Consider the following 18448-nt stretch of genomic DNA (forward strand, 5'->3'; position numbering starts at 1 on the left):
TGTTGGAATTATAATAGAGATTGCACTGAATCTGTAGTTGCTTTGGGTAGTATAGACATCTTTACAATATTAATTTTTCCTATCCATGAACATGAATGTCTTTCCATTTATTTAGGCCTTTCAAGATACTTTGATGCTTTTAGTAAAATAGAGGTATAGACAAAATCATTCAACTCTTTCCAAAGTTACCAAGCAACACACAGGCAAAAGTCCCAAATGTTGAATGATTGCCTTAAAACACATCCCACTGCAATTCACAAAGCATCACTTTATTTTCATATAAATAATAGTCACTGATGAAGGGAAAAGCAAAATCATGACTATCAGTATTTATCTAGGGAATCATTTTCATAGAATACAGATGAAGGAACATAGTATATATCTTCAGAGTGGCAGGGGACACAGGGATAAGCATACTAGATTGAAAGCATAAAAGCATATTCTCATAAGAACCAAGCAATCCTTATTGTTTGAGGACCAAATGGAATCATCATTAATGTAAGTAGAATCAAAGTTCACAATCTGCAAGTCCTTCTTAAGATATGCATGATTCAGCTTATTCACAGTTCGAGCAAAGGCATATTTAGAAGCACAACTATATGCTTCCAACCTGTACACTTTCTTGAAGTGCAGATCAAAAAATGGATTGTCCTAGAGGAAAAAGAGAGATGTGATTTTGTTTGTAGCCAGGAAAGTAGTTAGATTTCCTGGGGGATTCTCTCATGTTCTCTTGTACATGCTTATTGATCATAAAGTATCAGTATCAAACATATTTCTAAAATCTACAAATGAGATTTCCAAAGCTACCTGCTTTAAACATATTTCTTCTAAAAAGAACAACAACATGAAAGATTACTCTGGAAACATCTGTGATTTTTCAATTTTCCAAACAAAACATGTCCAAGAATGCACAGTTATCAAGTCTTCCCAGGGAAGATGAGAGGATGGATAGGGATGGAAAAAGAGAATAAATCCACTTACAGCCTTCTGGGGGAAGGTGGGGGGGAGAAAAAGTTCTCCTTTTCTTTACTAGGAAGTTGGTCCCTTGTGCCATTACAATGATAGAAGGGGGAAATACAAGATGGCAAGAGTAGCCTTTGGCATGCTACAAATCACCAACTTGCTGACTTTGAAGTTAATAGCAAGGAATTACCTTAGAAGTTAATAGCAAGGATCATTAAATCATTTGACTGAAACTGTGAAATTACTCAAGACTGCCTCTGTTGATTAACTGCCTCTAGACTGTTGCTCTACTTCTAGTGGAGGTGTTTTGAGAAAAAGTGGACATCAAACCTCATCTAAGTCCTATATGTTAAAATAATAATAATTGCCACTGTTACTAATATTAGTAACAACAATACCTTGCATTTATAATGTGCTTTTCAGTTTACTAAGTGCTTTCATATTCATTACCTGCCTAACCCTTCTTTTTGAGGGCAGACGTTTTGAATTATTTATCTTTGTGTTCCTGGTGCTTGGCCATGGCAACTACTAAGTTCTCAACAAATATGTGTTGAACTGATTTGAAGTAGTCGACAAAAAGAGAAGTGGAGGTAAACAATGCCTTGAATGACAAGAAGGCAGAAAGAGACCAAAGCAGACTACTAATAATTAGTTACCATCTAGTATCTAAATATTACATACAAACAGCTTATATTTTGGCAATTTCTTTTTTAAGTAGGAAAATTCTTGCAGGAGGCAGGAGAAAGAATATGAGTTTTGAAGTTAGATAACCATTTTGAATCTGTGGTGTAACCATAGACAAAGTACTTATCTGATCTGACCTGACCTTCACTTTTTTGCTCATTTAAGAAAGGGTTGCTATAAATTTTACATAAGATTAATTATATAAATTACATAATAAGGACTTTCCCTTTCCCAAACCTGCTCCCCCCACCCCAAATTGTGATACTGGTGTTAATACCACCTTGCTTTATACCATTAATTTTTTTAAACAATTTTTTAACGTTTATTTTTGAGAGAGAGAAAGAGAGACAGAGTGTGAGTGTAGGATGGGCAGAGAGAGAGGGAGACACAAAATCCAAAGAAGCTCCAGGATCTAGCTGTCAGCACAGAGCCCAACACAGGGCTTGAACCCGTGAACTATGAGATCATGACCTGAGCCAAAGTTGGATGCTTACCCAACTGAGCCACCCAGGCATCCCTATACCATTAATTAAAACAAAAAACAAAAAACAAAAAACCAAAACCAATGCTTTTAAAAAAGAATGTACAGAAGTGCTGTAATTTTAAATGCATTGTTCTCCTTAACCACACCTTGCAAAACTTTTCCTGGCTGTCATAATTGCAGCTTGAAAGACACTTCTGCAGGAAATCTCAATAAAAGAAAATCACACCCATTCCATTATCAGATACTAATCACACTCTTTATAGTTTTCTTACTGAATTGTTTGCTCCTTATCTTGTAGAAAATATCTGTTATGCTTTTAAGATACTCAGAGGAGATTACTTTTCTTCTTTAGCTTAATAAATGAAGCCTAAGCAGGCATGTACATAGAATATAAGTCCCTCATTCCCTCTCTTTCTCTCTCCCTCCCTTCTCTTGTTCTTTCTTTCAATAGAATCCTAGAGTCAAAAGGGGGTCTCATAGACCACTCAGTGATCTCTTGTTTATAGCTGGGATAATAGTTTCCAGAGAAGTGAAGCCCAGGTCACATGTGTAGTTGTTGGCAGAGCCAGGATAAGAACCAAGATCTCAATCAACTCAGCCCTATGTTTTATTACACCATCCTCTCTCCTGTTATACCACATCACTCTCCAAATCCCCGGTCCTTTTGATTTCTGCTTTATAAATTGACTTCAATTTCAATTCCATTCCATTTTAAAGTTGACAACTCTCTGGCTCAAAATTGTTCTATTTAAAGCTGTACCATTGCTATTGAGAAAAATATAATAACTGCTGACTCCTGAGGATTCAATTCCAAGAGAGAGAAAGTAGAAATTCCCAGAACACCTGGGATATTTTCATTTCATCTTTAAAAGAATTGCACTGTGGATATTATAGTTTTTTTTTTTTTCTGGAAGTTCAGTAGTTTGAGGTCATAAAGGGTGAGAAAATTAGAAACACTCAGCTTCTCTTTTGTATCTAGTTCACTATCAAAGATGATGATCTTCAATGGGAAAGGGAAGAATCAACAAGATTGGGATGGAATTAAGGCCAGGACATGAGGAGAAAATAGAGCACAGTGAGCTGCTTCTATGGAATCTAAGTTGACAGCCTTGCTGAATGAAACCCCAGGCACTAACCAAGCTTGTAGAAAGTCATTACGACATCAGCAATATTTGAGAATTTGAGAGAAAGGAAAGAAAAATGGGCAAAAAAATGAGGTGGGGATGGTTAATTCCTGAAACTAGATTAGTGAACTTGACATTGATTTCTGATAAAATTCAATGAAGTATAGAAATTTTGGCAAGTACATAAAGTATAAAGAAGAAACAATAATTTTAAAAATATGTAATCCTATCACACAGAGATAATTATTATTAAAGCACTGGTGTCTTTCATATATACCTATACACACACACATACATATACCTGTATGTATTTTTTGCATTCAAATTTAAAGTTCAGATTTCAGTTTTCAATAATATGCAATATTTTAGGAGTGCTGGGTGGCTCAGTCGGTTAAACGTCTGACTTTGATTAAGGTCATGATTTCACGGTTTTTTAATTCGAGCCCTGCGTTGGGCTCTGTGTTCACAGCTCAGAGCCTGGAGCCTGCTTTGGATCCTGTGTTTCCTTTTCTCTCTGCCCCTGCCCCACTTGTGCTCTGTCTCTCTCTGTCTCTCAAAAATAAACAAATGTAAGAAAAAAAGCAATATTCTAAATATGCGAAATGAGATAATAATACAAAGAAGTTTTGTATTTGGCCGACTTTTAAAAAACTTATTCAGTGGTGAATAATTGTGTTCGGAGGCATTCTTGTGGAAACATGATTTTTAATGGCTGTGTGACATTCCAGCTATTGATATGCAATAATATACTTAACTGTTTCCTAAGTATTGAACTTTTAGGTAGAATGTATTATCAGAAAAATGCTAGGTAAGTACTTAGGAAAAAAAGCAATGAAATCCAACATGCTTTCGCCAAGAAGTTACGCCAAACACACCAAATTTTTAAAATACGATTGATTCCTAGGTGATGTCAAGGTAATAACAGATAGCATATATTGATTTCAGTAAAGATCATAAGGGCAAAATTCAGGAATTCAGACTAGATAATCAAAGTAGGGAAGGCAGAATGAAGTGCTTATGTCTGTCTATTTCACCACTATCTTCAAAGCCTAGCAAAGTCTGGGATAAATACAAATTCTCCATGAATGAATGAATGAGTGAGTGAGTGAATGAATGAGTGAATATATGAATACGTAGAGACATTAAACAAGCAGTTCAAAGAAGACATGTTAATAGATTTCTGGGTAAAGTCTGACTCCACCCACAAAACACTGAATAGCTTTGTGACCTTGGGCAAGTCAATTAATCTCTTTTTAAGTTTCATTTTCCTCATCTAAAAATTGGATGTAATAATAGAATCCAATTCATTGGGGTTTTGTGATGATTATGTGAAATTATATATGAAAAGACCTTCATGTGGTTCCTGGCATCTGGTGAGTTTACTAAGCAGTACTACAAGTGTGGTAATAGTAACCTTTCAATTACCCAGAGGTTACCCAGATGGCACTTAGCTCTGCTTGCTTCCTTGTATTTATTATTGACTTGAATGAAGTCCTAAGTGTTGTGCTCATTAAATCTGCATTAAAATAAAAAATAAAATTAAAAAAAAAAGAGCAGAGGGACACAAGAGTAAACAAACTATTCTAACCACCATAAATTCAACTTCCGTTAGAACATTTGTTTACCTAATGAAATTTAATTGTAATTGCTTTATAACAAAAATCCCATTTAAAAAAAATCTGCATCATACTACAGTGAATATTAAAAAATAAAAATATTAAAAGATTTGATAGATGGGAACAATAGGCCAAACTAAGGATATGATATTTACTAGGATTAAGAATAAAAAAGCTTAAATTCTAATTGATCCACCAAAAACACAAATTCTTATTGAGTGCTTACTATCTATCAGGCAGAAGGCTATGATAAAAGATAAAAAACCAAAAACAAAAGTCTCAGTTTTTCAGGAGGTTTCCATCCAGAGGGGACATACAGTAAGTCAACAATTGCAGTTTGTAGAATTATGTCTATAACACATTTACATCCACAATGCAATGGGGGAAGGGAAGCATGAGTAGGACTTTACCCAATGGGGAATCTGGGAATGGGGTGAAAGATGGAGGTGACTGGGCATTATAAACCTCAAGAGTCAGTGGTTAAACACTGTGGATGTATACAGTTTAAGGGGAATGACCAGAAATAAAGGGGCCAGATCATCAAGGACCCTTATTTAAATTTTATTCTATGCAAGTAGAGGGTATGGCAGATCAGGTTAAATGGTAAATCATGCACAAAAGAACTGAGATTTTAGATTAGTGTTTAATAGAAGTAAAGAATTCAGATCAAAGGAAATACAAACTAGTCACACTAATTCTAAAGTATTGTATTTAATTCTGGAAAAGCTGAAGCATTCCAGAGGAGAGAAAATAGTGTAGTGAAGGGTGTTGAAGCAATGGCATGGGGGAGTAAAAATAACAATGCTATGACCTCTTAGCATTTGTATTGTCCTGTCATATTATCTTATTTGATTTTCATATGAAAGTTATTTAAAGAATAAAATGGGTACACTTAACCTAGAAAAGAGAAAACCTGAGGGAACATTATAATTATCTTCAAATATTGGAAAGGCTGCTACGTAAAAAGAGGATCCGATTTTTTCTACGTGGCTCCAAATGGTAAAACTAGGACTGATGGATGGATGTTAGAGTGAAATGGATGTTGGTTAAACATAGTAGGAGATTTAAAAACAAGTATGGCAATCAGAAATTGAATGGACTTCCTCAATGGTAACACATTCCCCATCAGTGGAAGAGTTTAAGGAGAGACTGATAGGAAACCACTTATTAAGTGGTCATGTGGGGAGACAGGCACATACACCATTTTCCCCCTTTTGTCTCTAAGGTTGTAGGATTTCTAAGAGTTATTGGTTTTTCTGGAGGATGAAGTGGCTAACCGACAGCAGTTTCAAGAAGATGAGAAAGGAATTCCCAAAATTTAATGGAGAAACTTGGGGTGGGGAGAGAGTGGGGTGAAACCATCAAATACTTAAAGTTTCAGGATTGACTGGCAGATTGTGTTTAACCTGTTAACAAGCCCTTGGGAAAGATGTTTTTAAACTTAATAGACAAAAATTCAAGCTTAAACTCAGAAAAACAGAACAAAAAAACCCAGTAGATTATCCCAGCCAAATAACCCAGCCACTTAAAACAATATGTCATCTTAACACTTAGTACATGCCAAGAATATGAAAGAGGATATTGAACATAAAGATTTCTGGCATATTGATCCCACATCTCCCTTACAAAACATAACACTTACAGTATCTGCTTCTTTTCCATCAATCATCTGCAGATCGTTCAAAGACCACTTTTTTGTTACTTCATATTTTTCATCTAAGCCTATTCTGTAGTGTTTCACCATAATTATTTTTACTTCTTCATTTTTGGTCACTGTAGGACAGAAAAAAACACTCGGTTTACATAAACTCTTAGAAGACAATAAATTATTCATCAAGTTATACTTTTTATACTTTTTTGGTATTTATGTATCTCCTTTTCATATAATGAGTTTGAGCCTATGTTATATCTGCACCCCAATTATGAACCCTGATGTATCTGAGCCTTCATGAGTATGCCCAATTTGTTCCATATGTTAATTTAATTTTTGCTACAATTGTGGCTACAGACTGCTGTGACTGCCAGTGGTAATATCTGTCAGATAGAGCACTGAGCTATGTGCTTTCAGCTCTGAGCTTTGTGGTGGACAATGGGGTTCGACTCCTGGCAGGAAATAAGAGGCTTTGCTTTAGCATACAGTCAGTGCCAAAGTATTTACCAGAACAAATTGGAATTTTAATTTATGACAATATGAGAGAGTGGGGAGGTCGGGAAAGCAAACAGTTCTGCTCACACAGCAACGCAGTGTTGAAGAGTGACCATACGAGTACTACTTTGTATCTTCTCTTTTAAAGTTACAGTGAAAAAAAATGAAAAAAAAAATTGATGTGAGACTTGTGATGGAGAAGTGTGGGCATCACAGCTACCGTTGACCTGTTTGGAATTGTTTGAGATTAAAAAAAATTTTTTTTTAACGTTTGTTTATTATTGACAGATAGAGACACAGCATGAGCACGGGAGGGGCAAAGAAAGAAGGGGACACAGAATCTGAAGTAGGCTCCAGGCTCTGAGCTGTCAGCACAGAGCCCAACGCAGGGCTCAAACTTGCAGGGCTCAAACTCACAAACCGCGAGATCATGACCCGAGCAGAAGTCAGATGCTTAACTGACTGAGCCACCCAGGTGCCCGTATTGTTTGAGATTTTTAGTCTTCTCTAGCATGTCTCCAAACGTTAGCATTCAAAATGTGCCATTAAGACAGAAAGTTTGAGTATTATACCTTGAAAGGTATGGGAAAGTCATTGCTTATTTAATTGTGGAAAAAAAATGAGGGAAATACTTTCTTGGCCTTAAAAACATTGTCTTTGGTCTCATAACAATATATTAGAAGAATCAACATTTGATGTTAGAACTCCTGAACTGAAAATTATCAATGAGTTAAGAAAGGAGTATTTACCTGAGTACCTGCTATTTACTTGATAGAGTTATTACAGATGCCAGAGGGATACAAGTATGAAATATGGTTCCTGCCCTCTAGACTGCTAACACACATGAGGCACATAAAATATATATTATAATGGTATACAGGTATATTATTTTTTAAACTTTTTAAAAGTTTATTTATTTATTTTGAGAGATAGAGAAAGCGAGCAGGGAAGGGGCAGAGGGGGCGGGAGGAGAATCCCAAGCAGGCTCCACGCTGTCAATGCAGAGCCCAATGCCAGGCTGGAACTCATGAACTGTGAGATTATGACCTGAGCCAAAATCAAGAGTCAGACGCTTAGCCAACTGAGCCACATGAGCACCCCAAGTATACAGGTATATTACAAAGAAGTAGCTGTGGGAAATGAATATCTATGAACTTCTTTCAAGACGGATGTCACTTAGACATCTTAGAAAGTTGCAAGCTGGTTCTGTCCTCTAAGAGTGAGACTGGAGTTTGTATTTAAGGAACTCTCTTTTGGTTCTGGAAAGTGCCACTTTGGCATGCCCTCCTAGTTAAGAAGATATAAAGCAATACATTGTGATATAATCATAATGATAGATAAGCAATGTACAGCAGACTATATATGTTCAGCAGGAGTTCTGAGAAGGGGGAGGATTGGAATAGTTAAGGGAGAAACTATAACTATATAACTATATAGTTATATAACTATATACTATATATACTATATAATTATAGTTATGGTTTATATACAAACAATAACTATAGTTATGGGAGATATAGAATTTGATACAGGATTTAAAATTGGTCCTATTTGGGAAGGCAGAGATGATACTTGAAGGTGTTTATAGGTGAAGGACAGCATGAGGAAATGAATGGACAATAGAAACTAAACATCACCAGGTAGGATTAGAGAAACTGGAGTGTATAGATTGGTTGGTATTAGGATATGGTAAGCAATAGGATTAACTAGTCTGAGAAGATTGTGAAAATGTTTTGAAAATCTATGGATTTGAAAAGGGACAGAAACCACTGAAGACTTGCAGTATCTGAATCCTCTGCCTGGTGGAAGTGTTGTGATGCTGGCCTGGGCAGCGAGGGCTCCAGAACTGGGGCTGGGGAAGGGGGTAGTCATCCTCTGAAGGTGCAAATGATACTGAAATTAAGGGAACCAGTTGAGCTTAATTAAGGGAACTCAGAACCAGCACTGCTGAGTGAGTTCAGTCCTCTAGAGAGGGGAGTCTGAGCAGGTTAACAAATCTAAGAAGAGGGCACTCTGTCAGGTTTTCAGTGAAAGCTCATACAGTTATACACATTCATAAGTCTCTTTTCTCCTTGAACAGGAGGCTAGTACAGTGGTGCTCCCATTAAAGGAATATTTTCTGGAAGCAGCAATGCACAAGATACATTGAAGAAGAAAAGAAGGAGGAACTAGAGGTCCCTGGAAAAGGCATCAAGACTTAGTGGGCTCTGGCTTTAGATATTTTTGATGCAAATCATGATGCCACTCTTTACAGTGTGGTCTGAGTAAATGACTTCATGTCTGGAGACTGGAGAGATTAAACCTCCATTGCTCATGTTGGAAAGTAGACATCAGAGTTCTACAAACTCACAGGGTGTAACAATTTAAGATAAAGTATATAAAGGACATAGATGAATGGACATAGATGGTTTGCAGTAATTGTAATTGTTAAAAGTGCTTCATTTCATGTAAGAGACTGTTGTAATCCAGGCACAGGATGTGGGTAATGGAAATAGACATGGCACACCCGAGTAAGATTTCAAACGAGGCACTGACAACACCTGATGGAAACCAAAACAGGGAAGTATGGAGGGTGAGCTGGTTGGGCAGAATAATAAGTTTAGTTTTTGACATACAGATGAGGTGTCCATAAACTATCTCAGAAAAGAAGGAGATGGAAGTTTATAGTTTAGGCAGCATATTTATTATTTTTTTTTTATTTAACTTAATTTATTTATTTTTGAGAGCGAGAGAGAGCATGCACATGAGCAGGGGAAGGGCAGAGAGAGAGGGAGAGAGAGGGAATCTCAAGCAGGCTCAGCACTGTCAGTGCAGAGCCTGACGTGGGGCTCAAACTCATGAACCCTAAGATCATGACCTGAGCTGAAATCAAGAGTCAGATGGTTAACTGACTGAGCCACCCAGGTGCTCTGGAAGTTTGTAGTTTAGGAATGGAGATACAGACTTGGAATTTTTCTGTGTGGACAGGTTTCCAAGACCAAGTTCATAGGGAAAAGAGCAAAGAAGGGAGACAGAGCAGAGAAGAAAAACGTGCCAGCAGAGAGGTCTGAGGAGATGATGTGGGAAGAGAAAAGCCCAACAATGCAATGCTATGAAAATCATAAGGACAGAGAATTTAAAAAATTGGAGATCATCCCGTGAAGTCATTTCGTTGGGTAAAGCAGAGTTCAGACCTGACACAGAATCTGGTGTGGGGAATGCCATTGACTTCTTTCCTGAAGGCAGTTTCTTTGGTGAAGGCAGAGACAACTTGCAGGAATCTCCATCATGCACTAATACTGAGAGCTTACTGTGTGCCAGTTCCAGGGTTAGGTAGGATTAAAACAAGAAACAGGAAGAGACTAAAGGTTATGATTTAGGTCATATATTCCAAGAGTTTGGAAGAGTAGGGATCGTGTATTTTGGGGGACAAAGGGAGTGATTGAGGGGCATGTCCCGGAAAGGATCCAGAACAGAAGACCTGAACCTGGCATCAAAAAAACAAATGGTGTGCAAAAATTTGTGGGTTCCTGCCCATGTACATTTATCCAGCTCTAGAAAGGTCCCTTTCCACTGATCTAGACGTTAGCTTTTGGAAGAGGAAAGGCTTAGAAAAGAAGCCATTAGCATGGTGCGTTGCAGTGGAGGCAGAGTTGATTCTGTCATACTTATTAAGGACACGATGATGGAGGCAGTTCCTTCCACCAGGAAGACATTGTGTCTTTTCAGACAAAGGCTGCACTTCAGAACCAAAGGACAATGTTCTTGTTCTGGCTAGCTGTCTCACTTGCTATTTAGAGTGTGGGAGAGGATGCTTATGCGGAGAAATAACTGGATACTATATGAAAATGTAATTTGAAGCAAATTCCGCTGCCTCATCCACATGTTTTGATAACTAGCCAATTGCCTATAGGGTCACTGATTCATCTCATTATTTTGATAAATATTTGAGTGCCCCTTTTGTGCAAAGCCCTGTGCTAGGCATGGAAAAAATGAATTCCCATAAGGCACCGTTCCTGCTGTCCCTGACATTACAGAGAGTAGGGGCTTAGAAAGAAAACACAGTATCACAGTGCCGTGAATGAGACACGGACCAGGTAATACAGGAAAATCAAGAAAGGACATCTTCATCCGACTGGTGGGGTCAGGGAGAGCTTTTTGAAGGGGGTAATCTGAGTTGTACAGGGCAGTGGGAGTTAACAGAATGAAGAAAGGGGTAGAGGAAGTTTTAGAACAGTATGTGTACAAAAGCATGAAATACTTGACCCTTTTGAGTCATGGTAGATATCCAGTATGTTGGCATGAAGTGTGAGGGTGGATAGGTGGTAGGAAGCAGGTTAGGCAGGAGGGAGTTCCAGAAGGGTCTAGACTGCTAAGCTAAGGCATTCAAATGTTAATGAGAGCTCTGTGTGTGGAGGGGAAACTTGGGGGGAGGGACGTCACTGAAGGATTTTAGGTAAATAGGCTGAGCTTTAAATTCTAGAAAGTTTTCTTGGGCAGTTCTGTAAAGGATGAAAAGAGATGTTGAGAAGGTAGAATCTGTTGGTTATTAAGTTTTCTTACATTAACGGTTACTGTCCCACTAACAACAAACTAAGAAAATAAGCATCTTTAAAAGTTAACCTTTTGATAACAATGATGCAGCAGAGAGACAGTACAGACTACTTAATTTGGCAAAAGTAGCCTCCTCTGGAGTCAAGGAGGCTCCAGGAACTGTGTTCAGCCAAGAGTCAAAGAAGTCTACTCAGGCTGGAGTGGACCCAATCCTTAATTTCCATACTTGTGCTCTGCTGCTGGCTAAAATTAAATGGCCATATCCACATTAATGCAGTGGCAAAGTGGAAACTTATCACATTGTCTTAAAACAGAAATGTGTTTATATAGTCAAAATGTTACAGAGTTGGTTTTAATAACATCAGAGGTGCCATTTTGTAATTATGATTTAGTGAGTAATAGCTAGAGACCAGGAGAACTTCAGAATAACTTGTTTCAATATTAATATTTTAGTTTAGCATTTTCAGAATTACGATCTTAACTTCATGCCAATCATTTATTTTCACTGTTAATTTCAAAATAAACACTTCCATGAATAACTGCCTCTATTACTATGGTAAAATAGTCACTATCATTTATAAGGCTAAATGGAAAGAACGTTGGCTAATTGAACCAATATTATTTTACAGGATAGAAGAAAAACAGTAGCTCATGATTAAGCTGCACAGAAACGCTTTAAATAAACAAATGACTGTTATTTTACAATCCTAGTATCACATAATTGTTTCCATCATTGAAATTAAGTAATACGAAAAAACTACCACAAGATAAAAGATAGAAAGTCTCAGTGAAAATGTCTCAATATATTGATGATGTCTTGGGGTTGTTGAGAATACTATTATTGATTTCATTAAAAAAGCAACTTTCAAATAATATTTTTCCTAGAAATATTTTAATAAAATCATTTTTGGGGCTCTACTGAGTACTATAGATTGAAAGTTTGTGTTCCCCCAAATTCATTTTTGAAATCCTAACCCCCAGGATGACGGTATTAGGAGACAGAAACGTTGGGAGGTGATTTGGCACTAGAACCCTTACAAAAAGACTTCAGAAAGATCCCTTGCCCTGTCCACCATGTAAGGCTACGGGGAAGATGGTGGTCTCTGAGGAAGTAGTTCCTCACCAGACACTGAATCTACTGGTGCCATGATCTTAGACTTCCCAGTTCCTAGAATTGTGAGAAATAAATGTTGTTTATATGCCACCCAGTCTCTAATATTTTGGTTTTTTTGTTAATTTATTCTTATTTAACACTCTAATTGTCACCATTCTTGTTGTCAATGGCTTGACAAAATTGTTAGATTCTCTGGTTCACAGAGAAGTTCTGTTCTAACATTAAAATGTAATATGTATAGGGAACTTATACACACTGTTTTCATATCTAGAAAATGACATTTATTTTCAAATTAGTATTTATGAATGAAAATGTTTTTCTAAGTATATAGGAATACTTGAAATAACTTGTATCTGAATATGTATATAATTTTTATTTATAAAATATATAATATATATTCTTCATTATATATTAAATACAATACTTATACGTGTTTAGTATGTATTTTATTTTTATTAAAGTATTTATTTATAGTATAGACTATTTATATAACTATATCTCAGCATACATTTTCACAGTAAATATATTTTTCTGTATATTTAAAAAATTTAACCCTACCTTATATTTTGTTTCTTTGGAGCATAATTTATCACGTTTGTTTTTTCCTAGTTAGGATTTAATAAGAGAGCACTATGTGCATATGTAGGTGTTATTATTTCCATTTCAGAGATGTCAACACTGAGACCAGGGAGGTTAATTATATTGCCCCGAATTTCACAGCTGGCAGGTGGGCAAAGTAGAGTCAGGTTTTATACCAGATCTGACTGACTCCAAGCATTCCAGGATCCATTCTACCACGCCCTTCCCATTCAATTATGGCAAAAGCTCTATATACTCTTTCAAGTCCTTCAGAAGTTCTTTAATTCATTTGCACTCACCATTGCACAAGTGACTTATCCCTTTCTAGTGCCTGCATATTATAGGTTCCTCCCTCCTCCATAAGAAGTGCTGCTTTTAACTGATGTGGATAATGATGTTCTAGGCTAGGGGAAGCTAATCCCAAGGAGAAATGACCTTACAAACTCTGAGGTGCCAGTAAATCCCCAATGTGAATCCTGACAAAATACAGAGAGGGAGATTTGGTTCATGACATCTGATTTTTTACACCAATTAGGTAAAAGATCAAGATAACAGTAAATCACAATCATCTGGTTGTAAGACCCCTCCAAAAGACAGATTCTGATCAGATATATAGAAAATGTAACTTTTTGGGGCGCCTGGGTGGCTCAGTTGGTTAAGCGTCCGACTTCAGCTCAGGTCATGATCTCACAGTCCGTGAGTTCGAGCCCCGCATCAGGCTCTGTGCTGCCAGCTCAGAGGCTGGAGCCTGCTTCAGATTCTGTGTCTCCCTCTCTCTCTGACCCTCCCCCGTTCATGCTCTGTCTCTCTCTGTCTCAAAAATAAATAAACATTAAAAAAAATTAAAAAAAAGAAAATGTAACTTTTTGAAACATATCTTCTTTAGTTTGAAAAATGCATGATGGAATTCAGCTACTCTAGCCTTTGATTCTTGCAAATTTAGAACTGCTAGATTATAGGATGTAAAGAGAAAATTGCAACTATGAGTGTTTCTACTCTGTGAAGGTGGCCAAGATCTGGACTTACCTGCCTCAATAATTGTGATATGACCTGTTTGATTCATATCGATAGAAATTTTCTGAGTAAAGCAAGGTCAAAGATTAAAGTCTATCAATCATCACATTGGTCTTCACTTTAAATTACCATTCCTCCTGTATGTATTTGAAATGGTCATAAATAGATATTATATTTAAGGAAAATGCTCTCAGATTGATGGATGTGATATAGAGGAGAGTTATGAAAAACTAGTGAACAAATATGACTAATAATCTTAACTTTTATGTGAAATATCACAATATTGTTTCTCTTCACATCTGAGAGGACCTTGTGGTGGTTTTTTTTTTTTTTTTCTTCTTACACAGGAGAGTCATTGAATTTTACTAATAAAAGTGATCACCTCCTCTACTTGGTCATTTGCCCGATGAGAAAATTGAACCCTAAAGAGGGTGCCTTCACCCATGTTAACAATGCTAATCCCTTGACCTTCTGATCCTTGCTAAAATGGTTCATGTCACTTATGGAGAAAAAAACAAAAAACACAAAAACCAGCAGTTAACCCCAGCCCACGGTATTTTTCCTAGAACTCAATGACAACAGAAAGAAAAGACATTATCCATTTTCAAAAGTTTAATTCTAGGGAATTTTTTTTTTCATGCCAGATTGAATAAGTTCAGTTTATTATATGGTTGCAGGGAGGAATTAAGATATATCTGGTAAGTTAGATATGTTGTTATGATTATTTTATTTTTATAAGTTTGCTTTAAAAATACGTGTATGCTAATGATACGTGATGGGTAATTAACTTTATAAAGAAGATCATAGTAGGAATACAATTACTAAATATTAATGTTGGAATAAGCATCTTCTCTAATATAGTAAGTCAAAATGCCTTAAGATATAGTGATTTCATGGGTACAATACAGTTTCTAAAATTATTTCACTTGACTTTTCTTCCATAATTTGATTTCTTTCTTTTTCCTGGCCAATTAAGTTTTTTACCTGGCTGATATGCCAAGTCCCCAAACTTTGTATTTATACAGCAAACTATGCTAAGTAAAGTGTTAGATAAATATTAGTATTCTTATTATTGAGTAAATATTGTTCTTATTAGGAATGATAGAATTAAAAAAAATTCTTAGCACTTCATTTACATCTGTTCTACTTCCCTCACAGTACTCCGTCTTGACAACTTTAGAGAGTCCTTCTGAGGCAATTATCAGGAAAAGAATTACAAGTTGTTTTCTGAAAATACTGAAGTGTGTGCCTTAAAAAAAGAAAGTCCATAATGAACACTTAGAGTTTCTGAGCTCTTTCCTCCTAAGCCCCTGAAAAGTATTAAAAGACATGGACTGGGAAAAGGGAATGCTGTATATTAAGTTTGATAATGGCACAAGCATTTCTGTCTAAATTCAGCATAATCATTACAGGTTAAGTAATCATAATTAAGTGCAAAAGCCTATTCCCACATTTGGACAATTTTTGTGAATTTTAAAAACACAGGGGAAAAATCCATATTTTAAATAGTTAGAGAGCAGCCCCTTATCCTTACAGTTCCATCTTCATGAACTAATTTCTACGATTATTGTTTCTGTGAGCATACTTCCTAGAAGAGAAAGGATTTTTAAAAATCCTTTCAAAATAAACTACCAGGAAGAAAAATTAAGGTTTTTTTCTTTTCCTAGCATGAAAAAGGAGAATCCTAGTTGTCCAGACTGGTTGGAAATATAGCTGAATAACTCAATTCTCCAGTGTATTTAAAAATATACAGAAAGCTCTCTGTTGAATTTTTTAAGATGAGCTCTTACACATTAAGATTGCATACCATGCAAGTGAATTAAATAAAAGATTGGAGACAAAATAATCAAATCAAACCACTTTCATTCTGAACAATTAATCAAAATATTCTTGATACGATATTATTTTTCTGTCTTCCATTTTAGCACTGAAAACAAAATTCTGTGGCATCCAAATTCCTAAACTTGGCATAGTTAGTTAAGCTCTATCATCAGAAGATACACGTGCTGTTAATTTACAGGAAAACAAACACAGAAATGTCCCTCTACCACCCAGGCACCTTGGGGTTATTTACATTTTGAAGTGATCACAGAAAGAATAGATTACCTGACACACAGAGGTAATACCTGTCCTGGACGGAGAACTCTATTTCAATAAACTCGTACAGATTCTGGGAGAGTGGCTTAAACAGTTTCTTCTCCAAGTCCTCCTTTACCAATGATGACATTGCCTCCAGTTCCACTTGGCCTGATGTCTTGGCTCGAGATCACCCTCTCTCTCCTTTTGCTCCCTAGATTTCTTGTTTGGGTTTGCTCCTCCCAGCCCTCGCCCTTTAACTTCTCATTCCTGGCCAGACCCAGGCTCCTCAGAACAGTCTGTGCGGTCAGACCCCTCACTGCGGTGCGTGCCCAACGACAGCGGCAGCGGCAGCTGCAGCCAAAATCCAGCAGCAACACTCGCCCCACCGTCCCTCCTCAGCATCCAGGCTGAAGTAGGCTGCTCTCTGGAGCTCTCCTGTGGTTTGCTGATGGGGAACACATTTCTGAACACCAGCAGCTGTACTTGTGGAGTCCCTTGGTTATTCTCGTCTAGTAGCCTTTCCCCTTTCACATCACTCTGCAGAGGAAGACCACTGCTTCAGCTTGATTCCATTATATAAATCAGCTGTCTGGCCCTATCGATTGGGATCATCTTCCATTAAGAACTTTGCTGTCATCGGCAGGAGACAAAGCATCAGTGCTTGCTCCTGACACTTCCAACAAGTCCCTTGCCCTCCTCTCCCCTCCTGCAATTCATCCAGACCTTTGCTTCCGCGAAAGTCAGCACCAACTCCTGGGTCCAAATTATTTTTTCAATGGGCTCACTTTAATGTTGTTCATTCTCCTACTCACAAAGAAAAATGTACTAGGTATCTGCCGGGACAAAGCTTTATGTTTGTTTCTTGGGAAGGTGGATTTTCTGTCCCCAAGGAGCTCATAATCTAATTGAGATGAGTACACCAAATAATTATCATGAATGTTTAAAAGTGATAAATGGCACAGAAGAAAAAGGAACATAGAAAAGATATCTGTACCTGGAAAGTATCAGAGGAAGCTCTATGGGAGAAGATCTGGAGCTTGAAGGATGAGAGAAAAGTATTGAAGTGTAGGAGGGGGAGGAGCCTATTCCACAGACTGGCCACTGTGAGCCACAGCCCTGCATCAGAATGCTCAGGGTGTGTTTGGGAGGATGAGAAGTAGTCCAGTTTTCCTGAGAGGTAGCATGTATGAAAGTAAAAGACAAGGCTGGAAAGATAGATCGAGGCCAGATCAGGAAGGGCCTTGATTAATCCTTTGGACTTTATTCTATAGAAATAGCCTGTGAAGATTTTTTTTTAGACATTCATTCGTTCAACAAATATTTTTCAAGTGTTGATATTATGCCAGGCTCTGTTCTAGAAACTGGGAATATACAATGAAAAAAATAGGTCATTTCCTTGCTCCTGTAGAGCTTAGAGGGTTAGTTGGAATATAAAGAAATAAAGCAGTGACCATCCAGGGTGCACTCAGCTGCAAGTAACAGAACACATGACATGGAGATATAAGTAGGAAAGACTTCAAAAAATCTCTCATAATAAGAGGTCTGCAAGTAGGCAGATTCAAGGCAAGCTCAGTGCTTATAGATGAGGGTCCCAAGTGCTTTGTGTCCTTCTAATTCTCAGCTGTTGGCTTTTTATCCTTAGACTGCTGTTGTTCAGCTCCAAGAACAGGAAGAAAGGGGGTCAGGGGTTGGTAGCTCTTCTTGATTTCTCTTTATGTCAGAAGCAAATCTCAAAAACCAGACAGAGACTTCCCTTTACATCTTGATGGCCATAGCTGGGTCACCTGGCCATCCTTAGCAAGCAAGTATTTGTCATTTTTGGTTCCTATTATGGGAAAGGGGAGTTTCTAACAAGGAAGAAGAGTCTGGGAATGACTGTAAGCATGCAGTGAATAGTGTTCCATGGCTTCCATATTTGCTGCTCTAAAGAAAAATTAATGACATGGCTGTGGCTAGGCTGAATTGTGGGATCTTGGGTGAGACACTTGTCTTTCTGAGCCTCCGTTTTCCCATCTGAAGAACAATCTCTAGGGTCCTTTCCTACTTTAATATCTCCTATTCTGTTTGTGATTTTGGAGTCTAGTAAAACACTTTGGGTAGAGTACTGAAGAA

The 18448-nt window shown here is 37.3% G+C and overlaps 1 protein-coding gene across 1 annotated transcript; it reads right to left on the minus strand.

Annotated features, from left to right (window-relative positions):
• Window positions 1-384: 384 nt before the first annotated feature.
• Window positions 385-16484, minus strand: EXOC1L (exocyst complex component 1 like). The gene is made up of 3 exons (XM_042984496.1): window positions 16364-16484; window positions 6514-6644; window positions 385-651 (listed from the first exon to the last, which is right to left on the minus strand). Exons 1-3 carry the CDS (start codon window positions 16482-16484, stop codon window positions 385-387), a joined length of 519 nt encoding a protein of 172 aa, XP_042840430.1.
• Between the last annotated feature and the right edge of the window lie 1964 nt (window positions 16485-18448).

This window comes from Panthera tigris, chromosome B1, assembly GCF_018350195.1.
Source record: "Panthera tigris isolate Pti1 chromosome B1, P.tigris_Pti1_mat1.1, whole genome shotgun sequence".
Lineage (NCBI taxonomy): Eukaryota > Metazoa > Chordata > Mammalia > Carnivora > Felidae > Panthera > Panthera tigris.